General features: G+C 43.8%; 1 protein-coding gene across 6 annotated transcripts in view; it reads right to left on the bottom strand.

Annotated features, from left to right (window-relative positions):
- The window catches only part of FLNA (filamin A), an 89352-nt gene extending 61932 nt beyond the window's left edge, over positions 1–27420 (bottom strand). For 4 of the 6 annotated variants that reach the window (XM_034434205.3, XM_034434203.3, XM_034434204.3 and 1 more), the window contains exons 1-8: positions 27180–27420; positions 13095–13561; positions 3603–3851; positions 2783–2880; positions 2465–2612; positions 1206–1324; positions 1018–1095; positions 753–915 (exon numbers count right to left, since the gene is read on the bottom strand). In XM_034434205.3, the coding sequence (XP_034290096.2) occupies positions 753–915; positions 1018–1095; positions 1206–1324; positions 2465–2612; positions 2783–2880; positions 3603–3851; positions 13095–13488 (1249 nt within the window). In that variant the 5' untranslated portion in view covers positions 13489–13561; positions 27180–27420. Of the gene's footprint in view, positions 1–752; positions 916–1017; positions 1096–1205; positions 1325–2464; positions 2613–2782; positions 2881–3602; positions 3852–13094; positions 13562–15107; positions 15280–27179 lie in introns of those variants that run through there. The other 2 variants (XM_087886584.1, XM_087886583.1) reach the window with 2 other exon arrangements.
- Positions 27421–27780: the final 360 nt, after the last annotated feature.

Raw genomic sequence — 27780 nt, forward strand, 5'->3', positions numbered from 1 at the left:
TTTTTGTACAAGAAGAACAATGTGTTTCAGGATGGACAAGTGAAAGAAAAAAAACCTTTCCAAGAAACTGATATTTTTGGATTAAATTGAGAGTTTCAGAACAACTGATATCATCCAAGCCGTACATCATTGTTTGATCTTATATCATGCCAAGTTCAATAAGAACAGGCTGAGCAGCTTAAGATATTCAGTGACTTAAATGCTACAATTATTCATATTCTTGAAAGGAACATGTACAACATGTAGTTCTACCATTAGTAGTCTGTATCTCACCCCTCCCCCATACACACACACCTCACTCAACAGTATACAAGAATAAAATGACAGAGTTATTCTAAATCAGTGACTAGGCAGCCATTCCTTTAACCAAACCATTGACATTGAAGATAGTGAGCTATTCTAGAGGAATCATGCTTCCAAATGGGAAGCCCCACATTCGGATCTACAAGACAAGCTATTTGCTCATGATATACTTGCTGGCATTCTCTGCAATCCATGAAGGGACACTAAAATCCTTGAACAGAGTCCTTTAAACTCTTTCATCAGCTTCAACTATTACAACCTGGAAATTAGCTTGAAATTAGGAAACATTTGCTATTCTTTTTAATAATCAAGCCTCCGAGAGCAGTCCTGAAGCCACATAGACACTTGAGAGAGACACAGAATCATTGTCTTCTTATAAACTTTCAAAAAAGTACATTTTCATTGGTACAATTTTCTATCCAGGCTGCTATCTGCCTAGGATCACTGACCAGCAGTAAAGATTTCAAAGTAGGTAGTCTTGTTGGCTATGTTGCCAATGGGTTCGAGGCCAGGGCCTTGAGCAGTGACCTTGCTGGCATCACCATGGGATTTGTCCACATTCACCTCAAAAGGGCTCTTGGCAATGTGCTGCCCAGCAAACAATACCGTTACCTGGAACAAAAAAGGAAGTTAGTCAGAGGAGGAGTAGGGGGAGGCATTCAGAACACTCCTAAGCATTCTTCCATTCACTGCCACTATATTCATGCTTCTTACCTTGTGGACACCTGTCACTTTAGGCACATACCACACTGAGAATGTCCGATTCTTGTCATTGTTAGCGATGACCTTAGCCTAGGCGATAAATAGGACAAGTTGAAGCAGTCATTACGTAGACCAAAACGGTTCAACTTCCCACCTCAGACCCCATCCACTCTTCCCAATATGCTTCTGAAAATACTTACTTCTTCACGATGGCCAGCTGGATCCTCTACATAAACCAGCACCTCTCCATGACCAGCACTGATGGTTTCTACTGTGAACTCAGCCTTCTTCTTCACCATGTTACCCGTGGGTTCAATACCTAAAATTAACAAGGATGCAGAGGATGTGTGATTGGTCCGGGATTCCTGCTGTCAATGATGCCAGGGTAGCACTTTGGCCAAGACAGGAAGTGCCCCTGAAAAATTTCTTCCTGTGCTTGAACTGTTCTTCAAGTTATCTATGCCAGCTGTCTCTAATTAGTTGCTTTCCAGCTATTTATTTATTTATTTATTTATTTATTTATTTATTTATTTATTTGTCGCATTTCTATGCTGCCCAACTCCCTGGGGACTCTGGGCGGCTTACAACAAAAAATAATGCAAACAATATACCATGAAAGTTGTTTTAAAAAAACATTAAAAACCCATATACTCCATTCATGGCCGGGTCTCGCAAGATTGCAACAGCGAGATCAACGGCCCCAGGCCTGCTGAAAAAGCCAGGTCTTCACCGCTTTCCGGAAGACCAACAGGGTGGGGGTGGTCCGGACCTCAGGAGGTAATTGGTTCCAGAAAGCCAGGGCTGCCACAGAGAAGGCCCTTCCCCGCGGGCCTGCCAGCTGACATTGTTTAGCTGACGAGACCCGGAGGAGACCAACTCTGTGGGATCTTACCGGTCATTGGGAGCTATGCGGTAGAAGGCGGTCTCGAAGATAGCCTGGCCCTAAGCCATGTAGGGCTTTAAAGGTAATAACCAACACCTTGAATTGTGTCCAGAGACCGATAGGGAGCCAGTGCAGCTCGCGGAGAATTGGTGTAATGTGGGTGTATCTAGGTGCACCCACAATAGCTTGCACGGCTGCATTCTGGACCAACTGTAGTCTCTGAACACTTTTCAAGGGTAGCCCCATGTAGAGCACGTTGCAATAATCCAACCATGAGGATTACAGTGAGGATTACCTGTACAGCTACATTTCCTATCCACCCCAACACTTTCAGAGGACAACGTTAGAGAAGTCTGATCACTGTGTTAGCTCCAAGTCATAAACCATTGGAATGGTTGAGTCCTTATACAACATATAAAGTGAATGGAATGGAATGATTTACGTCTTAGTGTGATGTAAACTCAACCAATTAGTCATTCAAAATTCCTACTTTAACAGCCAACCTATTCAGTCACCAGTCTCCAAGATACGTAAGCGACAGATACACTAAGCCCTTATCTTTGATTTGTGACTCACCTGGCCCGTAAGCTCTGGCTTTCTTGGGATTGAGTTTAGGTCTCAGAGGAGCTCCTGGCTTTAGCTTGGCTTTAGGGAACTGAGAGAGGTATGTCATCACCGAGTGCTCATCCACGTTGGGATCTACAATTTCTTCTGGAGTGATCACCTACAGGGAATACAGAATTGCTGCAGAGATCCAACCCAAGTATGTGCACCTCAAGGTGCAGCAGTTTATTTTGGAACAAATACAACAAAAACACACCAATAGCCCTATCAACATTATCCATTGTCAAGCCCTGAGTTCTGCAGGGGACAGAATAAGTATTCTTTGCTTACCTGTGGGATGCCCAGCCAATCATCAGCTTGCTGCATAGCTTCACGAGCATTGTTGACAGGTTTGCTAGCATCCCACGAATCCCAGTCAGGGCACAAGCCTGTTTTGAGAGAGGTCCCGTGACTTCATTAACCACAGACAGTAAAATTATTTTCCTCCTACAGAGATTTTTAGCAGGGTGAACTATTTTATCTGCTCCTCTATTTTAGCAAACAGGCCATTCCCAGGTCAGAAAATTCCCAGAAATAAGAGCACAAGCCACATGATGTACTATATATTTTTAAAAAGGTATTTATTTATCATATTTATATGGCTGCCCATCTCACAAGAGCTGCAAATTATGCAAAGTAACAAGCTAGCTACACATCTCACCAACTCTTAAGAACAGTGATATCTGAACTCTGAGAAAGATACAGTTATGTTGCATTCATCTTGCTCAGAAGTCAAGAATTGCATGGATTATTATATCCCAAGCTAAAAAGTCTCTTGCCAGTGGCTGCTATATCTCCTATAGGAATTGGTTCCTATACCTCCTTGAAAGGGAGATTTTAAATGATATTGGCCAATTCAGTCTTCCTCATCCTAGGACTCTCCAAGAGGAGCATTACTGCATTTCCCATCATCTCCAACGTTCATTACCAAACCAGCAATTGTAGTCCAGCAAATGTGCCAGATGGGAAAAGCTAAATTGTTAGTAGTTTTACATATCGGTAGTACAATAAATACAGAAATGATAGCCAGAGTGAAATAATATCTATGTAGACGTCATTCATTTGCATCCCCCAAGCACCAAAATAAGACAATAGACTCTTCCCTACATACCTGGGGCACAGCTGTCAACCAGAGCTCCAAGAGCCCGGCCACTCTGCCAATCCTTGCTGAAGTTTGTGATGGGCAGCTGGGGCAGTTTGTTTTGGATCCAGCCTAGCAATCGTTGCTTGGGAGTTTGTTTCTTGGCTTCTTCATCATCTTCCTCATCCCACATGGGCATGGAGATGGAATAATGCAGGATCAATGTCCAAATCAAGCCCAGAATCAGCTTCAGGTTCCCATCCACAATAGCTTTACTGTCTGAGAAATTCAGAAATACAGATCAGCATTCACATCAGAAGAGATTCACCAAGATTTCCACTTCTGGACTGTTAACCATAGAAAATCCCAGTCCCACTACTATTCTGTTCCATATCAAGGAAATTATTTTTTTCCCCCATTCTTGTTTAATCAGAGTAAGGGAAAGACCAGTCTAGCCTCCCAGGTGTGGTGGGGCTTCACAATTCTTCTTGGTTCCCCGCCACCCTAGAACTGCTGCCTATAAACAGGTCCATAGTTTAAACTAAGCCATGTTTCATGAAGTACATTTGGAAGATTCACACAACGTACTAAATCATAGGTCATGTTTATAAAATGCAGTGGCTAGATTTTCATATCATCGTATGCAATATCCAAGTGCCTTGGGCAAAGAGAGTTGCACAGACAATTCACCTGCTCAGATGAAAGTCACTGTTACAAATATACATAGACCACATACATACAAGATTCCAGTCTGTAATTTTCTAGAATGTTGGCATGCTTTGGAACTTTTCCCATACGTTTGGTTTTGCAAGAACAAAGATCTTATTATCATCTGTGGCTTCATTATTATGTCTGATCCTCTAACAAGAACAGATACATTGAGCTATAGTTTGCTTAGGGGATGCTCTAAACATTTAAGAAGCAGACAAAAATGGAAAGTATAGATGAAGTAAAATGGCTACCAGGAGTTGCTTAATAAAGCTATGCAAAGAAATGCAACCATTTAAATATGCACCAAGCAAGATGAAACCTCAAAGGAAGTCTCTCCAGTAATGTGAGCAATAGGACTGGAGAAAACACATACTGATTCTCATTGTGGTGAAAAGCCAAGGTCTTGAATGCTTTAACTCTTTCAAAACCTTGGCTTTTCACCCTAATAATCCAAAAGATAAAAAACCAACCTAGTGTCCCTCAGATGTACTACTGTTAGCTTAATCATGCTGGCTAGGAATTCTGAGATTTGAAATCTTCTGAAAATAGATAATTTAAATGCAAAGCAGAAATATACTGCACACTATACAGTACTTCTGATGTATACCAGTTTTCCTCAATGTTGGCAACTTTAAGATGTATGGACTTCAGCTCCCAGTCACTGCTTCATGTTGCCAAGGTTGAGAAACAATGGTGTATACATTCAGTACAGGAATATTTAAAAGAATGGAAGAAGAAGAAAAAATTAAGTTGGCTTCAGTAAAGAGATGGGTCTTTAGTAGACTCTTGAAACACCACAGCATAGAATATTGGGAAGAGAACCTTCCAAAGAGAGATTGCATAGTAGTCATAGAATTGCATTTATCTGCATGCAGTTCCCAAGCTCTAGAACAGGGGTGTCAAACTTGTGTCGTCACATGACATATTGTCTTTTTTCCGCTCTGCTAAACCGGGTGTGGGTGTGGCCAGAGCGTGGCGCTTCCGGCTCACAATCCGCAAGTTTGACACCCCTGCTCTAGAACCTTCTCAAATAATAATCAGTGATTGGCCAGATCCTTGGGACTGAAGGGCTACCTGTTTTTCAAAGGACAGTGATGTTTGTTTTTTATTTCCAAAAATCTTTAGAACACCCCTCCCCGATGTGGTGCCCTGCTGACCTGTCAGAGAAAGGCATTTTAGAAGCAAAATTGTACTGCTTATTTATGGCTGTCTATACGCAAAATAATAGCATACGTAGCCTTTGACTTACAATCTTTCATACAGTGACTCTTCAAAGTTAAAACGGTACTGAAAATAGTAACTTATGACCGGTTTTCACACTTGCAGCATCCGGAGAGTCACATCAGTGGTGAAATCCAAATTTTTTTACTACCAGTTCTGTGGGTGTGGCTTGGTGGGCATGGCAAGGGAAGGATACTGCAAAATCCCCATTCCCTCCCCACTGCTGGGGGAAGGATATTGCAAAATCTCCATTCCAACCCCACTCTGGGGCCAGCCAGAGGTGGTATTTGCCGGTTCTCCGAACTACTCAAAATTTCCACTACCGGTTCTCCAGAACCTGTCAGAACCTGCTGGATTTCACCTGAGTCACATGATTAAAATTCGGACACTGGGCAATTGGGCATGTATTCATGGCAATTGCCCTGTCCCAGGTCATGCAATCACTATTTGTAACCTTCTCAAACTCCCTTAACAACTACCACACTTAGGAGTGGAGATTTTGAGCTCAATTGTGATTGTAAGCTGAGGACCACCCTGTACCATGGGGATCCATATTCTTTTCTCTTTTTTCTTTGTAAATCTTCATTTGGGAATTGGAGGTTCTTCCAAATCTAATTAAATGACATAATGCATATATAGAGTCCTTGAGTTAGGATCGTATTGGGAGTCTGCCCATTATGGTCGTAAGTCGTGATAGTTATAAAAATCATGTTTTATGACCTTATATGCAGCAATCATTAAGTGAATCATCACAGTCATTAAGCAAATCACCAGTCATTTAAGCAAACCAATGGTTTATTATGGGTACGATTTTGCTGAAAACTGGAAGTAAATGCTGGCAAAACTGCAATAAAATGTGGTCATGTGATCACAGGATAATGCAAATGGCTATAAAGAGTACTGTGGTGGCGCAGTGGTTACAGTGCAGTAATGCATGCTACTTCTGCTGCCTGCCGGCTGCCTGCAATTTGGCAGTTCAAATTTCACCAGGGTCAAGGTTGACTCGGCCTTCCATCCTTCCAAGGTGAGTAAAACGAGGACCCAGATTGTTGGGGGCAATATGCTGACTCTGTAAACCACTTAAAGTAAAGCACCATGAAGCGGTATATAAGTCTTAGTGCTATTGCTAAATGTGGCCCAGTTGCAGAGCCTGAAATGTGGTTACGTGATCATGATCAACCACCATTTGCAGTTACAATGATAAAAGAGTTTGTGACCAATCCTCACATTTACAACCTTCACAGGACTGTAAAGCAAAGGAGAGCTGAAGTAAGATCATAAGTACGATCCTGATTTCACTTAGTGACCATTTAGTTTAACGACTGAACTGACAGTTCCAATTTTTTGGTCACTAAATGATGACTACCTGTATACCATATTAATTTTCTGCCACATATTTTTTATGCATAAAGAGCTACTTAAAGGGAGCACGTCTCATATCCTGATCTGGAGTGCAGAACAACAGCTACATCCTAGGTGTATCATGAAGGAAATTGCACCTTAAGAGACAAAGCAAAAGTGATGGAACTGCTAAATTCATTTGGAAGGCTTGCACGATTTTAATTCTGGACTCAGAGAGGCACCGTAGTTATTTTTTAAGCACAGCATGGAAAGAGTAAAGAGCTACCTCAGCACACCATTTTTCTTGATTGCTATCACTCACAGCCCTGATCTGGCAATGCAACACAAGCTTGAGGCTGCTGTTACTGGCAGATCTTAAGAGAAAGAACAGTAAATGGCCCCAAATCTGCAGAATTAAGTCATAAATCAGTCCATTTATTTTTGCTTAATAAAATGAATAAAGGGGAGACCTTCCCTACTCTCATTAAGCTTCTGAATTAATCATTTGCTGAGAGGGCTCAATTTTCTTTTAGCCAACTCCCCAGTTTTGTTTTATGGTTTTTGAGGGAGTCACAGAACTCACATTCCACACGCATTCCCTGAAGTACAAGGGGCCTGGACTTAGATCAAGCATATATATTCTTAGTTCGTGTGACATAAATCTTACATAGTATCCACATATGTATATGGTGTAGCAATAGTATTTGGGTCCAAACATGTATATTATTAAAGTTCAGCAAGCCCGACCTTCTGTACCCACTCAGAATACATTTTCCATCATCTTCACCTAATAGGTTTTTTTTATGAATGTGTGCTGAGCAGATTCACCGGGTTGGGGCAACTACCCTGTTTTCCCCAAAATAAGACATCCCCGACAAGCCCAATCGGGCTTTTGAATGCATGGCAAATAAGGCCAAGTGCTTATTTCAGGGTTCAAAAAAATATAAGACAGGGTCTTATTTTCGGGGAAACACGGTATACAAATTGAATAAATAAGTAGCAGCCCAATCATTGACTAGGGATGGTTGGAATTTGCAGTGTGACATATCTTAAGGATGCTCATTGGGGAAGTATGGCCAAGGTCCACATAGAGGTCTCCAATTAAAAGCCTGAGTGGCGCAGCAGACTAATGCTACTGTTAAAGGTAGTATTTAGCTTCCAGCTGCCTGCAATTACTGCGAGTTCAATTCTCACCAGGCTCAAGGTTGACTCAGCCTCCCATCCTTTCTAAGGTAGGTAAAATGAGGACCCGGTTTGTGGGGGCAATAAGCTGACTTTGTATAAAATATACAAAAGTATGAAGGCTATTACTTAACGCCTTGTAAGCTGCCCTGAGTCTCCAGAGAAGGGCGGCATATAAATCAAAATAAATTTTAAAAAAGCAGAATATCATGCCATCCTTATAAGGGCCATTTCCAGCAGCAGAGTTATTCTGTTGAAGGAGTCTTGTGGCACAACAAAGTTTTAATGGATTCTGGCTTTCTTCACCTGTGTTCTCACAGAGCCTTGAACTAAAACCCAGCTAACTAGTGTAAAAATGTGTGTTTGTCTCTACAATTCACATATAGACCATCTGGTACTTTAGAACCTATTCTGGATCATCAGAAACTATATAAGAATGATATGTATAGCCCAGTGGTGAAATCCAAATTTTTTTACTACCAGTTCTGTGGGCGTGGCTTGGTGGGCATGGATGTGGCTTGGTAGGTGTGGCTTGGTGGACATGGCAGAGGAAAGATACTGCAAAATCTCCATCCCCCCCCCCCCGCCCCCGGGGCCAGCCAGAGATGGCATTTGCTGGTTCTCCGAACTACTCAAAAGTTCTGCTACCGGTTCTCCAGAACCTGTCAGAACCTGCTGGATTTCACCCCTGGTATAGCACTCTCGTATCATTCTTGAGAGTATGTGAATAAGCCCCTGGCCAAATTGAGCTTTCCCTCCCAGCCACCCCTACCAATGCAGCCTTATGTGCTGTTCAACAGGTCAGGGAATTAGTGTTTGAGTGTATTCGGAGAACACCCAGCACTACTAAGACAAATAAACCTTAAACAAAAGGTTTAAGGCAGGAGGGACAGAGAAGACTCAGGATTCAGAAGTCAGCATGCAAAGGAAAAGACAGTGAGATTTGCAAGCCCAACTATAAATTCTCCACAGGTGCAAAGTCCCAAGTATCTCATTCTGCCCTGCCCAGAGAAATGCTGGGATGGGAACCCCCTTCTAAGAGGTCCCCAGGAGATGCACAGCCCGCAGCTTTTAAGCTTTAATGTTGAGTTCTGCCACAGATTCACACACTGGGCAGGGCTAAGCAACCCATGCCTTCTTCACTAATTTGGGGGAGGGGGACCAGATAGGAAGAAGGCAAGCGAAGAAACTGTCTCCCCACCCAGCACTGCACCGCCCACCCAGCCACACACACACACACACAACCCTGCGCAGGCTGCTCCAGCATTTTTTAGCCTTATATGGAATGGCCGGCAGGCAGCGGCTTCTCCATCCCAACAGGATCCTCCTTCCAGGGGGAGGGGAAAGAATAACCCTTCTGCAGGCTCCCCCTCCCCCTCCATGCTTCCTGCCTCCCAAAGAGGAGGAGGAAAGGGCTTCCTAGCCCACCCAACTGTGTGCCCAAATCCAAGGAGGAAGAACTGGAGCAAATGGAATAGCCAGCCTATATACATTAATAAGGATGAAGGCCAATCCGGCATGCCCATTCACAGCTTCCTTCCTTCCTATACACCCTACCCACCAGCTGACAGACATGCATACGTGCACCCACATGTATACCAGACCTAATCTTCACTTTTTACAGCCTGGAGACACACTTTTTGCCTCCATTCCTCAGCCACTGTGAGGTTGAGTCAGCGTCTGCAGTCCAGTGATTCAATACATCAAACTGCAACGCTCAACTTCCCTTAATTCCCAGGCTAGAACTTTTAGCAGGACCAGGGCCAGTTAGGAACAGAAATGTTTCCCACTGAGTATCTCCACTCCTAATTTGGGAGAAAAGACTGGTTTTCCTTCCCCCTCCCTATTCGAACCGAAGACTACTTTAGAGCTCTGACCCTAACTGTAATGTTATGCGATATGTAGCTAATTTACTACAACAGCCCTCTAGGATTGTGATGTTGGGCAAGCTCAAATGCAGATGCAAACGGTTTCAAAGTGGTCTACCAAGGGTGTTCTTTCAAGAGTGCTTTGTGTATTTATCATAAGCCTGCCATCAAATTGCAAGCTTCACCCTCTGCCACCAGCAGCCAGTAGTTCAACCAGAAGTCCATGCAAGCCTAAGAATTGGCTGGTTTTGTTCCTCTTTATATTATTTCTTCAGTCACACGAATTACAAATCAGTGTCTTTCAGAGCTAACCCTGTATTACTCAATTTCATATATTTGCAAAGTCAGGCTCTTAATCAAATAGGGAATTACCACATTCTTTTTAAAAACAAAGTTACATGATTATAAGATAAAATATAGAAGGAAGAAAAGTTAGAAAAATAGGAAAAGGAACAGTACAAAGAAAGAAAAACACTGGCATTATCCCAGGTTTGAACTATTACCAAAAAAAGGCATTCGACAACTCAAACTTTTAATCACTTTTGCTATATCCACACACCCAATTTTACCATGAACTTCAAAAATCTGTTAAGAGAGCTTTAGAGAGTCACAAATTGTGGCCCAGGTCCTGCCTCCTACAGAACTAAATTGTGGATAGAGAATCATTGGATAGGTTATAGACTCCCCCACCCCCCCATTTGCTGAGATAGGGTGCAGTGTAGAATTAAGATTGTAGCAGTACAGCTATGCCATGTCAAGACAAGAGAAGCCCTATCAAACCAAGCTCTCTTTATGTGAGCCTCAGCCTGGCAGGATGCTATTTATGCAATTCATGGGAAGCTCAAAGTTTCCTAGATACATTGTAGAGCCTTTCCCCCAAACTAGTCACTACACCCACCCTTGACTTAATTGCCTCCAGCTATGTTCAACTGTACTTCCTAACTACTATGGACTTTGAAGATATGGGTGGTATAGTCCCATCACATTTCAGGTGTAGGCTGCTCTAGACTAGAAATGGAAAACAATGATCTTCCAAATGTTATTGAAGTTCCAAGCTTCCTAACCATTATGATCACCAGTTGGAAATGTGGCCCAAGAGCCCCTGTAAAGCCACATTAAGCACCTTCCTCTGTGTCATGGTGAAGAGGAGGCTCTATAGACCTTGCTCAGCATTAGACAAGGGTAATGTTTGATAAGAAAGTGTGATGTGTCAAGGGCAGTTTTAACAATCTTCCATATTCCTTTTATCAGAATAGATAGCAGTAGTCAAGGAGAACATTGACCATCAGTACAGACCTGGCTGACCATCTTAACTTAAAAAGTGCTGACTGTATAGAAGAAAGCACAACATATAGATAACAAGCTTGTTTCTTTTGGAGAAACAGACTATCCAAGGGCATCTATGCTAATAAGCTGTTGGTTAGCTCTTTTGTCCAACAAAGTTCAGAATCGCCTGTACTTCTACAGCCTGGGCCAGAGCAAAGCTGCTCATGACACACCTCCTCTACACTGCTGATCATGGGCACAGCCCAAACTCTAAATGACCAATGAGCCAAACATTGCCTCCTTTAATTGCTTGGCAAAATTCAGTATCATCCAGAAACCAAGTCCAGCAGAAGGTAGAGGAGATGTAGTCACCTGCAGAAGGCAGAGAGAAGCAGCAAACCCCTTTTTATATCAACTTTTACATACAAGTCACCATAAATTAGTTTGCCCGCCCCACGTAATCTAGAAGTGCAGGACAAACAGGCAGTTTAGCCCCATATAAGGCTTATAGGAAGTTGCCAGTAGTTTTAGGCATAGTCTCTCCCAGTGGCCCAGAGTAGTTGGGGATCTATTTTAAGCTACAGCTTCTAGCCTCTTTGATATGACAAGATAGGAAATCGGTAGCTTGCCAAATATTAGTGGGCAGAAGAGTCGTCATTCTTTCCCACACTAGCTAAGACTCAATGGAATTGCGGCCCAGCAGCATAGGATGGACCACAGGCTCCCACCCTGCAGTAAGTAAGGTCCAATGGTAAAGAAATAAAGAAAAAAACATGTTCCAAGCCAATTGGTTCCTTCCCTGGAATGCAGCCATGCCAATATTACAGGCTGAGATTCTATTGTGGCTGAAAGAGAGCAGCAAGCAGGCCTCGGAGGGCTGCATCAGGCCAAACTGGAGTCCGGACCTGGTTAGAAAGACAAAGGCATATTGCAGGTCCACAGAGTCCACTTAAAGGCTTTCCAGAGGCTCCCAAGTGCAGCCTCCAAACCTAGTGGCTCAGGCACATCTTTTCTCCCCGACCCGCCCTTTCTCTGTGGCTGCAAGTTTCTAACTTTGTTCCCCTCCCCCCCCCACCGTCTGGCAGGAGGGAAGATCAAAGGGAAAGGAGGGGGGGGCTGGAAAAGAAAAGAGGGGGCAGTGCAAAGGGAAACCGACCACGGTTCTGGAATCAAAAGCAGATGAAGCGGGGAACCCTCCTCCCAAACCTCACTCCGCCCTCCTCCAAGAAGTTAACGGGCCTTTCCCGAGCAGAGAGAACCGAGGTGTGCCAGGCCAGAAAAGGTTAGAAACCCAGGGATGAATTAATTATTAGACTGTCCGAGTTCCCAAAGCAAACGGGAGGCCGGGCCCGTAAGAGACTCATTCCCTCCGGGGGTAACGAGGCCTCGGGGGTGGTGGGTGGGAAGGAAGGAGGCCGCCTTTTTTAAAAAAAACAGACAGAAACGGAGTCGGCCACTGTACTCTCACCACGCCCAGATGCGCCGTCGTAACGCCAACCCCACCCCTCCAACAGGCCCCGGCCGACCGAGTCATTTCTCCAGAAAGCCGCAGCACCCCGTTTGCAACCACGTTCCCCTCCCCCGGTTTAAAAGGAAGCCTAGGCCCCCGGGTGCTCCCCCCCCCCGTAGCATCCCGCCTGGCTGAGGCTCACACCCCCTTAAGCGGGAGGGGCTCTAAAGCGCGCCCCTCCTCCCCTCTGCACCTGGGCCTCCCAACTGAGAACAACGCGATGCCTCCTCTCTCCCCCCGCCCCCCCAACCAGCCACTTTCCAGTCTTCACCGCACTTTTAACTGGGAAAACTTTTCCGAATGTTTTCAATGTCTCTTCCCCGTCGCCACATTTATTCAGAGCCGTCCTTGATGTTCCCCACCCCAAAACTTAACTTGCTCTCCCGGGCAAAACTCTTCCACCCCGCCCACCTCAGGACTTACCGATCGAGACCAGCTTGATGTTCTCTCTCTCCAGGAACTCCAGCGCCACCGACACGTTCTCCAGCTGCATCTGCCGGAAGGTGGGACGCGTGTTGTATTTGCGTCCCATCTTCTTCTGGCTCAGCACTTCGAGCAAGGCAATGAGGCGCAGCCCGTCGCCCAAATCCGCCTGCAAGTTGGCGATACGCTTGTTGACGCATTTCAGGTGCTCGTTGCACCAGCGCGTGAAGGTGTTCTGCTGGATTTTCTTCCAGGGCGCATCCTCTGCCAGGTCCTTCTCGGTGGCCGGCATCTCGGCAGCGACCTCCCCCTGGGCACCGCCGGCACCTCCGCCGCCGCCACTGACTGCACCCGCTCCTGCGGCCTGATGGAGTCGCGCTTGAGACCCGCTCATTTTAACTGGGCTTGAGGGTGGGTGGGACCCCGGCGCTTGGGTGGGTTGGGTCCGGGTTTAAAGGCGCAGGATCCTGCAGATGGAAACACAGGACGAGCGGGAGATAATTAAACCGGGCGGGGTCAGGCGAGATTTATAGGAGGTGGGGGGCGTGTGCTGCAAAGGTACAGCCCCCTCCTCGAACAAGTAACTGCCCCGAGGCAAGTAAAGACAAAGGGGAACAGGCTGGAAAGCTCATAAACCTAGAACTGCAAGGGGAAAAAAAAAAGATTGTTATCTCGATATCGGATCACGCAGCAGCGCAAGAAAAAGCTGCAAGCAACCGACTTGGGATGCAGAGAAAGTCGAAAGCAAAGTTTTTTTTTTTTTTTCCCCAATCGTACACGCCCTCACTTGGAAGTAAATTCTATGAAAATCAAGCGGGTACTTTTGTTTAAACATAGCAGCCTTGTCCATGTTGTTAATTCCCTTTAATTTCTAGCACGAATGACCATAGATCGCTCTGGATGGGGATTTTGGAAGGCGCCCGATTGGGGAGGGCTATACGTTTCCATTCCCTCACCAAGCGGGCTGAAAAAGGAATACAGTAAGAGGACAAGAGTTACCGCTAAATTGTCGGCTGGCTGGCAATCTTGAACTGAACTTCTATATTCCAAGGCAGGGTACCTCTGAACAGAATAAACTGTGGCAAACGAGGCACCGTGGTCATCTCTTTGAGTCTGAGAACCCCCGAAAGCTGGCCTCCGGGGAAAGCAGCAGCAAGAAGTTGGACGGGATAACTTAAAGGTGTTCTGAAAACAGGAGTGGGCAGGACAGCCAGCTATAGTATAGATTATTAGGAAGACAGTGCTGTAAAGTTTTGGCAGAAGTCGAACAAGCCCTTTCTGTAACACTAGGATTTGTGGAGAGTTTTTTTTTTTTTTGGTGGTGGTGGGGGTATGCTGGGGTAGTGGGGGATGAGGAAGTAGGGGAGGAGAAAAGAGGGGCGGGAATTCCAGCCTGAGCCAGACAAGGTGACTCAACAAGCCAGACACTGATCCAGCCACCCCACCTTCATTTTTTCTTCCACTCTGGGAAACAAATGAAAGGGCAGGAGGAAAGAGGGTGGGAGAAGGGCAGATTGGGGAACGAATGGCAAATTCAGTCATCATCTCCTATCCTTCAAATGATCCGGGGATTTTTGAAGGCCAGGAGATAGGGGGGAGGAGAAGGGAGAAGAGAGGGTCAAATTCCAAGAAATATGGCAGAACAGGCTACCAGAAAAGCTTATTCTACTGTTCAGCTAAGAAAGAGAGATGAAACACAGCATCTACTCTGTACTGCCCTGCAATCTGTGACTATAGTACACAGATACCCAAACTTGCCAGCTAGGGAGACAAGCTTGAAGTCGAGATTAAGCATTTAGGTGGATTTGGGGCAGACCATTTCCTACCCCAAACCACGAAAGGCGCTTGGAGGAACCCTTATGTGCTACTGGTAGTGCCACTCCCAAATTCCTATATACTAACTGACCAAATAGGAGCTACCACATTTTTTTTCTTACGAAACATGATTTCTATCCTCGCCTGTTTCCCCCCCAGCAATGAAAACCCAATTCAGGTGTGAGCTGCAGAATCTACCTGTCTCAGTCTGGCTGTGTCTCCTTCAGCTGAGTTGAATATACCTGAGTAAGAAGTAGCAGCTGCCTTTCTTTCTGCCTTGCCCTCCTCCCTCTTTCCACAAGACTGCAAGAGGGCCAGTCTCGTCTTGTCATCACCACCCTTCTCGCGGCTTTCTCTCACTTAGACGCACAAATACATGCAATTAATCTGCAGGCAGGCAGGAAGACTAGCATAGCTAAGGGCAATGACTAAGGAACCTCTCGGAAAAAGTATCTGGTTTTGTTCAAAGCTCTAATTGTGCAATAGGGTGCCTCTGAATGTGTGTAGTCCTTTCAAGGACACACCCACACATGCACAGATTAGGACAGCCTGCACATGCTGATCCCCTCCAGATGTCATGAATGATAATCTGCATTTTCAAAAATCAGGGCCAATGGAATTCTGATATTTGTAGTTTTAATCCAAGCTGTAACAGTGTCTTGATTTACATGTTCAGTCGCTATTACTTGCAAAAAACCTGCAGCTCTATTATTACTGGTTGGTGCCTGAGGCCCAGGCCTGTCCCTTATTTCTATGCCGCCAAAGATTAAAGTTTTTCTGGTAGATTGTGTCCATGTTAATTCATTTAACATATGGAGCGATTAATATTTTCCACCAAAACATGTCTGAACCTGTGCCCACCAGAATGGAATAATGTTCTTTGGAGGACAAAGAAATGCCCAGGAGATACCAGCTTCAACTCAACATATTACTCAGATAGAATATTTCCAGGAGTTTGGCAGGATTTTGACAGCCAACAAATTGTTAGTTGGCAAGAAAGTACAAGAACCGATTGTTGAATCAGCAAGATTTTTGAAGAAAGAATAAAGTACTGCCCAGGAATGCCCTCTACTGGCATATATTTGGTTCTTCTACTTATTCTTTATATAGTCATGATTCAGCAAAGTGGCTGCGATGGGTTGATAGAAACCACACCCAACTCTGAGATCAGTTTTGAAATGTCTCATTTTGTGTTGCAGCTTGCTTTTCATCATTTCATCCTGGCACTTCCTTTTAAGTGAAAAGACTATGTTGAAGGGTGGGTGGTGGGCGAAGCAAAGTACACAAATTAATATATGGATTGGAAGCTAGAAAAATCTTGATTAACTATAATCAGACTCAAAAGTGAGACCTTCTAAAGTAGGAGTGAGTCCTTGTAGCTTTCCAATTCTTCCAGATACTGGCTATATTAGCTGGAGTTGACAAGATAGGTTTGTTTTAATCTTAAAACATCTGGAAGACCACAAAGTCCCCATCTCTGCTCTAAACTTTGGATTTTTTTCCTCCTGCCATTAGAGATGTTACTCAATGGAAACAGACACAGAAATCGGTACACACCCAGTGGCATTTTTATTATAATTTTTAGATGTCTGGTTACTAGGAAAATAAACTAACACCAGTATCCTGCTGTTGGAACAAATAGACCCTGGCAAACTTTGCTCTCCCTTCAATCCTAGACGGACAATGAATAATAATCATTTGGTATACATGTATAGAATAATAATCACTTGCTATTTGAAGTGATGCTAGGATTGAGGGAAAAAAATACAAAATACTGGGAATTGCAGCTAAAGCTGAATGTTTATGGAAAAAGAAACCTGTTATTACATCAATTGTGATTGGAAACCTCAGAGCAATATCTAAAGGACCCTCTCAATATCTGGAAATATTGAATTTATCAGAACTGAACATCCTAATTTTACAAAAAAAAATTCATCCTGCCTTTAGATCTGCCTTTATTCTTAGACACTATCTTAATAATTAACTCTTAGGTCCTTGTCTTGAATTAAGTTTTCACCAGTATTAGGCTGTCAATGTAATTGTAGATTACCCGCACAATAACTCAAGGCAGCAAACGTGCCTAATAGTCTTTCCTCCTCCTACTTTCCCCACAACAACAACCTTGTGAAATAGGTTGGGCTGAGAGAAAGTGACTGGCCCAAAGTCACCTAAGGCAGGACCAGAACTCAGTCTCTCAGCTTCTGAACTGGTGCCTTAACCACTAGACCAAATTAATACATAATAAAGCAGTACCAAACAAGGAATAGAGGCATCTGCTGGAGTTTTGCAGAAAAAAACCAAAACATTCATTTTTTATTCCATTACATTTCCTGTCAAAATAGTAATGGAGTTGAGTAAGTGAGCTCTGTCTTTGTTTGAGCTCAGAATAAAGTAAGCTTCAGGCAAACAGTTCATTATTTTCTATACTGCAGGAAAGTCTAACATTAGTCCATTATACAAGGTTGTTATCAATTATATTGAAACAATAAGAGCACATGGTATTTGCAATACAGTACCAGCCTAAAGGCTCCTCTATGTATTTACACATTTCTTCCCAACAGTAGAGAAGGAAATTGATCACAAGGCAGGGCATGCATCCGAAAACATTCCCTTTTGGTATGGCAGGCAATTACTATACAGGAGTTTGTTCACCTTTGTCTTTTATTCTCAATCTCTCTGAATACTTGGTGCCTCTAAGCATGCCTTTCCCACCCCCCACCAAAGGCCTGAGACATAAAATCCACACACAGCTATGTCTTTGCAGACAATGACTCCAAATTCCACTCTGGTCTTTCATTACTACTTAGTGCTTATAGACCATATTTTAAGTCATCAAGTGTTAATGTTTTCACAGGACTGCAGTCCTGTAAAATACTATTATTCCTATCCTGCAACTATGTATGGAGATATATGTACGTGCATAGGATGGAAGTGACACTAAGGCAGGGGTGTCAAAGTCGTGGCCCACAGGCTGGATGCATCACATGCTGGCCATGCCCAACCCCGGTTTAGTAAAGGGGAAAATAGTTGCGATACGTCATGGGACAATGTGACGCTGCAAGTTTGCACTAAGGTATTTGTGATTTGCTTGTTAGCTTTGTGTGAAACCTCAAATATTGCTTTACAACTTTAAGACGAGTGGACTTCAACTCCCAGAATTGGCTAGCTGGAGAATTCTGGGAGTTGAAGTCCACCTGTCTTAAAATTGCTATGGTTGAGAAACCCTGGGTTAGCCAAACCTCTTGTGGTTTCTGCTTCTAGACACCACATTGGAATTACTCTCCTGCACTAAAGCAACTAATTTACTGACTCTGCACGCTCAGAAGATACTCCTCTTGACACTAAGCAGCTGAAGAAGGTGAAGCAGGCTGTTTTGACACTCCAACTGGGGGCATAGAGGCTGTGCATCTTGCTTTTCTAGGTAATAATGCCTCCTCCTTACTCCAGCTATAGGTACTCCTCGACTAACAACCACAATTGAGCCCAAAATTTCTGTTGTTAGACATTATACAACCATTTTACAACTTTGCTTGCCACTTTTGTTAAGAGAATCTCTGCCGTTGTTAGGTTAGTAACATGGCTGTTAAGTGCACCTGGCTTGCCCATTGACTTTGCTTGAAGAGCTGCAGTGGCGCAGTGGTTAGAATGAAGTACTGCAGGCTACTTCTGCTGACTGCCTGCAATTTGGCAGTTCAAATCTCACCAGGCTCAAGGCTGACTCAGCCTTCCATCCTTCCGAAGTGGGTAAAATGAGGACCCAGATTGTTGGGGGCAATATGCTGACTCTGTAAACCGCTTAGAGAGGGTTGTAAAGCACTGTGAAGCGGTATATAAATCTAAGCGCTATTGCTATTGTCAGAAGTTTGCAAAAGGTGATCACATGATCCCAGGACACTGCAACCATCATAAATATGAATCAGTTGTCAAGTGTTTGAATTTTGATCATGCGACTATGGGGATGCTGCAATGGCTGTGTGAAAAACAGCCGTAAGTTATTTTTTTCAGTGCCATTATAACTTTGAACATCACTAAATGAACTGTTGTAAGTCGAGGACCACCTGTATTGGAGTCAAGATGGCTCCAGAAAAGGAAGTGACACAGCTTCTCACAATATACTATTGCCCAATAAGAAATGCTGGTTGTAAATGAAAGATAAATACAAAGTAATTTTCTTAGTAAAATTATTGATAAGACACAATTTAGTATAACCAAATAATTGAATCGGGTGAAATCCAGCAGGTTCTGACAGGTTCTGGAAAACTGGTAGGTGAAATTTTGAGTAGTTTGGAGAACCAGCAAATACCACCTCTGGCTGGCCGCAGAGTGGGGTGGGAATGGAGATTTTGCAATATCCTTCTCCCAGGAGTGGGGAGGGAATGGGGATTTTGCAGTATTCTCCCCTAGAGTGGGGTAGAAATGAAGATTTTGCAGTATCCTTCTGCTGCCACATCCACCAAGCTACGCCCACAGAACCGGTAGGGAAAAATTTTAGATTTCACCCCTGAATTGAATGCTTACCTCTGTTCAACCAGTTAATCATACTATACAAACTGTCAAAATATACTTGGGATAGGAGGTCATAGTCGCTATTAAAACCATTAGTTTAGCAAAGTAACAGAGACTACAGTACTGGGGAGGAGGAGTCTTAGATTTGGCAGGTCTCTTTTAACAGATTGTAAGCCTGCTGCAAAAACATTATGATTATTATAGCATCTGGGTTATAATGAAGGAGGTGGAATGAATATACATGCATCACACCAAAAGAAGAGCAAATTTGTTTTCCTGTCTCCCACTATACTGATTTAACTGTTTTTTTCTGTTTATGAGAGACTGGGTATATTATTGTGGGACCAAATATTTTGTGCAGCATATTTTAGCAGTACAATCCTGTAAAAATGTTCACACTTCCCAGAGTTCTTTGGGACTTACTGCCAAGTAAGCACATATTAAATGACAGGCTAAGTAGCAGCATACACATAGTGCTTGCAGTTTTGAATAGTTCAGACTTGGTTAAAGAATTGTTCCTTCCAATCAGTGTGGAAGTAGTGATCCAGTAAAGGAAAGATTCAATTTCTATATTTATTGCTGAAACACCTATGGTAGCCATTTCCATAAATAAGCACCATTCCCCATAGAGACTACTACACAAATATATTGGATTATGCAATTCCACATGCACACAGTCATTTGTCTGGATTTAGAGCAGGGGTGTCAAACTCACGGGCTGTGGGCCGGATGCGTCATGTGCTGGCTCCACCCCCGCCTGGTTTACCGAATGGGAAAAAAGTCCCAATACGTCACATGATGCTGCCATCACGACGCGAGTTTGACACCCCTGATTTAGAGTAGCCATACTGCATGTAGAGCTATGTGTGAATTTTATCTAAATAACACATTGTCGTTTCTGTGAATATTTGAATAGAAGGACTGAAATGTATGGAAAGTAGCATTGCTTGGGCATCAATGGCACGACTGCCATTTTAACAGATGGTGCAAAAAAGCTCTGTCTATGGAATAGAAGGTAAATCTACAGAATCTGAAGTAGAACAACACATATTCCCAACTGCAATCTACTTTCTTTCTTAAGTCTTTATTTTCTTCAAAGAACTAAACGGAAGCCTTCAGGAATCAAGCACTTCCTATCAGCATAATTCTACCCTTTCATGTACATATCCGCATCCAATCCACTCTTTTTAATGAAAATAATCTAGATGTCCTGAAAATCTCTTTTTCTCAAGAAGCAAAAAAATGCCATGCAGTAGTCTTTAACTTTTATGAAATTAGTGCCTTTGAATGATCATTCCCAAGCAGCAGACTGTGGAAATTATTATTACACTGCTATATTTTAAAACAGATCATCTATTTATTTCTGTTCACTAAAGAGATTCCATCCAGAACATGACAGCAGCACCTTGCTCTTATTGTCACATACTTTTAGATCAATCTGCTACAGGCTAGTCATTAAACTACAGCAAGATTTTGGGAGCTTCAGGAGAAAAAGGCACTTTGGGGTTTTTTGTGCCTTGAAGATAGGGCTGACTCCTGGCAACTGCATGGACCAATCCCTGCAATTTTCTTGGCAAAGTCTTTTGGAAGTGGTTTGTCCTTGCCTACTTCCTAGGAGGGAGGGACTGGCTCAAGGTCACGCAGGCTGGCTTCATGCCTAAACTGGGATGGAACTCACGGACTCCTGGTTTCTAGCCTGATGGCTTAACCCAGAGGTCTTCAAATTTGGCAGCTTTAAGACTTGTGGACTTCAACTCCCAGAATTCTCCAGCCAGCAGCTGGCTGGAGAATTCTGGGAGTTGAAGTCCACAAGTCTTAAAGCTGCCAAGTTTGAGGACCCCTGCAAACCACTATGCAAAACTAGTTCATAATTTAAATTATAATAAATAAAATTAGTTCCACCAATGCTATGACCACTCAAGTTCATATGAATAATTTTCCCATAAAGTTTTTTTGTATCAGTCTCATTGAAATGAGTAACTTTAATTGGAGAACTTTCTGATAGATTCTGCTCCCCGACATTTGTAGTATCCTGTCTATAAAGCAAAAAATATGCCATCTGACAGCTGTCTTGCGCTTAAAACATGCCCTTAAAATTATGCCATCATTTAAAAAGCTCTTTTTCTTTCCATAGAGGCTTTTCCTGCTACCTACTTGTATTAGAGTAGTTATATACTGAGGTCTCCTTGGAGTTCTCATAAAGGTCTAGGATAGTGTTTCTCACCCTTAGAAACTTTGAGATGAGTGGACTTCCCATTCTCAGAATTCTGCTGGCTGGGAAATTTTGGCATGCAGGCCAGGGAACTCTGGGAGTTGAAGTCCACACATCTTAAAGTTGCTGAAATTGTGAAACTCTCTTTGGGAGAAGTGAGTTCCAGGCAAGTATCTAAAATATGTGTCTTTAACAGCAGCCAGAGACATTTTGCTGCCTCCAACAATTGCAGAGTTCTTAAGAAATGCAGAGGCCACTGGGAGTCCACATTTAGGCTGTTTGAAGCTTCTGCAATACAGTAGAACCTCTGGTCACGAATGCTTCTGACCACAACTAAACCAGGTTCCGACTAAAAAAAAAATTCACAATTTTTTTTCATGGCCAATTTCCCCTTCCGCGCCATTTTTTCTTGTAAGTGTCAAATTTCCAAAATTAAATTCGAGTCACAACCAAATCGGGTTGCGACCAAAGTTATGGAACGAATTATGGTAATGACCAGAGGTTCTACTGTATTGAGATTTGGAATCTAACATCGTTTCCATTATTCCAAAAGAGTGTGAGCTGCCCTCTCAGATAGAGTGACTCTTTGCAACTCTTAAGAAGTCTGCCTAACCCCAAAAAACAGTTGAAGTTATTCTTGCAGCTGGGGCATAGGCATGAGTGGATACTATGAGTAGGATATTCTCAGCTGAGGATCGAGGTGGAAGTAGAGCAGAGTTTTCCCAACATCAGGTTTAAATTCAATTAAGGAAGGGCAGCACATTTAATTAATTAGTGCTGCCTTTTCTTTTTCACTAATTTCCTGCCTCAGGTTGCAGCATTTTTTGCAGGCCTTGGCTGCGGTAACTTGTGGGAGAGTGGGCTGTCAATCCTGCTCTGTTCCTGGGAGCCAAGTTTCTTCATTTTAGTGTATCAGAAAGACGCAAGGACCATTCCCTGCATTGGGGTGGGAATTCAGTAATAACATATGAAATTGTGATTATTTCCCTCTGTCTGGTTGCCAGGCAGCCCCCTCAGCAATTGGGAGTCTCTGTCATTCGTGAGGAGTGAGGGAAAAATATGGACTTGTGCTACAGAAAATAGAGAGTAGTTTTCATTTCTCCCTCCTCCCGGACTATTGTGTTTGGAGGCAGTGGCAGCCCAGCAATTGGATTCTTTAAAAAAGGTGTGTCTGTGTGTGCTTGGGAAGGATGGATGGGTGGGTGGGTGGGTGGGTGGGGTGTTATAAAAGAGATGCCTGCAGTTCCAAGGTTTCATCAATAGGTGGTAGGCTTGCCTCCTTTCCCAATGTGCCCCCCTCCTTCTAGAGCTCCAAGCTTAGGGACCCGTCTTCATATTTTCCCCTTATTTGGAGAGCTTCATTTCTTTGGGTTTTTAAAATAACTAGACAGACCCTCCCCAGGGGCCTGGGGGTTGCAAATGCAGCAATGGGCAAGAAGGCAGGACTGAAGGGCGTCCACAGAGGAAGGAGGCACAATCAAATTGTGTGTGAACATACAAAATGTGTGTGTGGTTACAGCTAAGAAAGGAGAGATTTTTAACAGCTATGATTGGGGAGGGGAGCGGGTGCATGAGAGAAGAGCTTAACAAATGAAGGGTGGGTCAAAGATGGTGAGCTAGTCCTCAAACTTCAAGATAGGAAAAACAATTTCCACGTTTCTAGTTAATTTAACATGGAATAATTCACAGCTTCTGATTCTGTATTTAATTCCATGTTAGGAATCTCCATTTCCCTTATAAGCATAAAATAGAAGGGTGAGGGAAATGGCTGTGCTGGGAATGCATTGCTTTACTTTTAATTTCCAGGCATGTGGATATAATAATGTAGCTTATTGATATTAAAGGGCAGCTGATAGCTTTGAAAAATAATCTTCCCTAGAGAGAAATGATTAAGAATTCTACATTTTTTCCTGCCACAGATAAAGCCAAAGAACTATTTACACAAGCATTCTGAATCCATGATAGCCATGCTTTTAAGTTTCCCAAAGCAACTTTCTCTCACACTACAAGGAGCTTGCTTGGTATATAAAAACTGACTGCTGCCTTATCTATTTTAGGCAGGTTAGCTTGGTTCAGTTTCTTGAGCCACTGTGGTGGCATTTCCCAAAGCCAAAAAAAGATATGGCTTACCTTTACCTAGAGTAGAATGGAGGAACAGTGATTAAAATTGCAGGAATGATGAACTCTAAAGTTATTTCAGGAAAGTGCCTCAAAGGACAAAGTTAGGATGTCAGGGAGGATCCATTACAGAGCACCTACATGATTCCAGAAGTCTTGGATCATCTCTGTTCAGGTTTTGCAATGGAATTCTGCCCATATTCACGGCAGGTGGATTACCTAGAATGAACTGGGGCCTTGTTTCAGGGACAAAAGAAGTCACAGGGTACCCCTTTCATCTTCTGCTATTCCTCAAAGCATAATGGTATAGAAAGTCAGGCCCACCTTTCTTATTACATTTTAATCTGACTTTATCTTCAACCAATTCAGAGCAGCACGTAGGTTCTGCCTTACAGTTTGGTTTTTAGAGCAGGCCTGAGAGGTAGCAACTGATCAGAGACACCTAATCAGCTTCCTGTCTGGATGGGGATTTGAATTTTGGCTTCAGTGATCTAAGCAAAGACTTCTTAAGCTTGCTTCTCCCGAATGTTGGCTGGGGATTCTGGAAGCTGTCATTCTGATAGCTCTGGAAGGCACCAAATAGGGAAAACTACCTTACCTCACAATGACACTTTGTCTCCTCTCTCTTGGAGGGAGGGAGGGAAGGAGGGAGGGGAGAGAGAGAGAGAGAGAGAGAGAGAGAGAGAGAGAGAGAGAGAGGGAGAATAAAAGATAAGGATGCATCCAAACTGCCAGGATGTTCACCAGAAGGTATCATCAAAGACTTTTGTACAGGTGATCCAGTTTTTGTCACTGAGTTACATTTCTCAGGCTTATTAATGTGGTCAATAACGCTTTACCTCACCACAAATAACCAAAACTGAGGGTGGATCCATCCTATTCTTGAAGAGCATCAGCAGAAAATTAGGATGCCCTATCAGAGTGGACCAGAGATACCATGTTCATTAGGATTAGTGAGAATTGTCATTCAATGCAATGCAAGGTTTGGGAGGTGGGCTTCCTCAAACTAATTTAACGTAGCTGGACTGATTAGATTTCTTGAGTTTTAAGGTCTCAACTCAGCAAACTATGAAATTCATTTCTTTCTAATTGGGGTGTGTGTGAAGGGGATGGGGGAGAATATCTATCATCTTCCTGCTCCTCTATTCTACAGTACCTGGCTATGTCACTTAGGGCTAATGGTGTTCAAAAGACTTAATGCACCTTTTTAAAATGTGCCACCCTCCAGGTACATAGGTACTACTGTTTCCACAATTCTCAGCCATCATTCACTTTAATGGGACTTAGTCTGAGGTAATCATGTTTGAATTGCAGTAGGATTTGTTTTTGAATACTTATGTATCAGAGCCACTGATTTTCCTTGTATGGTAATTTGAATATGGCATTTGGAGAACTGGAAAAAGTAAGGACCAACTTGTCCATAAGTACAGGCTCTAAGTGATAGGCATTCATAACTCGTGCCACACATAAAAACATTTGTTTTTTTGCTTTCATAACCCCACATGCTTTAGGTACATTTGTGCATTAGGATTTTCACTTGGCTGTTCAAACTTTTCAAGTTTGCTGGAATTATGGCTTTTTGGATTCTGAGCAATGTTTACTGGCTGTTTATGAATTTTGGTCTCTCAGCCTACCCTTATTGTTAGGGGTGGTTAAGAGGGTAAGAAAGATGCAGAATTTCTCAAATGGTATAGCAAGATGTTCACAGAGAGTGAATTTGCTTTGAAATATGTTCCTCACCCTTGTCTTCACCATCTCCCCACATTTGTAGCTGAAACCTGATAAGTGGCACTTTGTGACTAATACTGTGATATTGTGGGTGACATTTCTTCAGTCTCAGAAATTTTCTCAAGAGAATATATGATTGCCTATGTATGGCTGTAGAAGAAAAAGCAATCAGAAATTTGGGCTTTATGTCATGCAATCAAGCACGATGGACACATAATTAGAAATCACTTATGACAAATAAGTTTAGTTTGATATATTTTAACACTCCTTTTGTAGTCTAGAATGATTAAAAACTGTTCCAAGTATTTATTTCTCCTATCTGGAAAACCTAAGGGTTCCATCAAGGACAGTGAAGATAAGCAATAGACAGTACTGATCCCGGCAGATCAGTCCTTTAGGGAATTCTCTGCAAGCTCAGATGGACAGGAGTACAGTTTCAACTGAATTTTGGGAGAGTTTCTTGACAGATGGCATCCAACCTAAGGCTATGGTGATAGTGGTGGGGCAGCTATTTTAATTTTACTTGTTCAGCATCCACATCTCTTAGCTTTGTCTGATTTCAAAGCCATGCATATCCAGTGGGATAGAAATTGTAACCTCCTCTGCCGATTGCTAACTTTGTCTGTTGAGCAATATTCTCAGCTACTAATTCAGAGAGCAATCTTGCAAACCACATTACAACAATTACAGGCTCCCAAACTCCCAGCTAGTCTTCCCGACTTATTTTTTTAAACAGATACACATACATTTCCAGGCTGGCTATCTATGACGAGAAGAGAATCTTTGATTTATCAGGGAATGTGTGCTTAATCACCTGATTAACCATATCTTCCTGTCAAGTGGCTATGGCAATGGTGACACACTACCACATTCAGCAGGAGACTCAATATGTGGGTTTGACCACAAGTCCTGACTTACGTGTGATGTGGTTTTCTAGCCCCTTGGCAAAATGGTACAGTTAGAACAGTATGTGCAAGAACTTTTACATTGCCATAGTCTTGAATGAACATTTTCCAGTGCTTACATTCGCCCGTAAAGAGCGGAAAGACATCTGCTAATGTGCATTCATATAAAGTTCTGGGATCCTGCTCTCTCCAGTAGGGACCATACAACTGCGCTCAGAGTGTCAAGGAAGAGAGGCAATATAGCTCCAATCTCTCAACTTTCACTTAGAAGCTGGAATCGCTTCTTATCCCCTCTTTCCACATTCACTCTTCCCAGAGCTCCCGCATCCTCTCTGCCTAGAGATGCTAGTTATTCCACTGCCCCTCATTACCATCTCCTTCCTTCCTTCCTTCCTTCCTTCCTTCCTTCCTTCCTTCCTTCCTTCCTTCCTTCCTTCCTCCCTTCCTTTTCCTTCCTTCCTTCCTTCCTTCCTTCCTTCCTCCCTCCCTCCCTCCCTCCCTTTTCTTTCCTTCCTTCCTTCCTCCTTCCTTCTTTCCTTCCTCTCCTGTTCCGTTTCGATTCCGTCTTTTCTGGCCGGCCCGCGTTCGCCTCATCCTTTCCCTTCGCTCCGCCATCCAGTCCCTGCCTCTCTCGCCCCTGCGCTTCCCTTCCCATTCTGCTTCTCGCCCTCCTCCGTCCATCCCTGCCTCCGCTTCCTCTTCCCGCGCCGTCTGCCTTGCTACATCCCCAACCTTGCGGCGATCCCCAGTCCCCTCGTCCCTCCGCCCTTCCCCGTCCTCCGTCCCGTGGTCCCTCCTCACCTCTTCGGATCGACGGATCCTCGGGGATTGTGGCGTAGCCCCGTCTGCCCCGCCGCCACGGACGGATGGAGGAGCGGACGGACGGACGGTACGTCTCGGGCCGGAGTTCGGCACGGAATGGCCGAGCGATGGGGGGTGGCGGGAGGACACCGGCCGGGCGGGCGGCTCAGCAAGCCTTAATTGGTAAAGAGCAGAGTCGGCAGGAGGAAAGAGAGAGCAGGGAGGGGGCGACGGCAACAAATGGAGGGAGTCGCAGGGAGGAGGGAGACAGACGCCGCCCCCGGGATGAGCTCAGAGCAAGACAAATCCGGGGTAGAAAACCTCCCTCCCGTAGAGGTGCGGCCCCTGATCCGAAGTAATGAGGGGCGGGGAGTTGCGACAATCCTTCTAGGGAGCGCCAACTCCAATTAGAGACTGGACAGGTCAGTAAATTAACCACAGCTCCACCCAGGATAGACTTCACAAGAACTGGGATAAGGGATAGTAGGGGATAGCAAAGGTGAAACCAGGTAAGATGGCCACCTCTAGCTTACGGTTTTCTGAATGCTCTTGAAAGGCCAGAAGAGCAGAAAAGTTTAGATCCTGGAGCAGGAACCACAAG

Source organism: Pantherophis guttatus, chromosome 2, assembly GCF_059756535.1.
Source record: "Pantherophis guttatus breed Tessera chromosome 2, ASM5975653v1, whole genome shotgun sequence".
Taxonomy (NCBI): Eukaryota; Metazoa; Chordata; class Lepidosauria; order Squamata; family Colubridae; genus Pantherophis; species Pantherophis guttatus.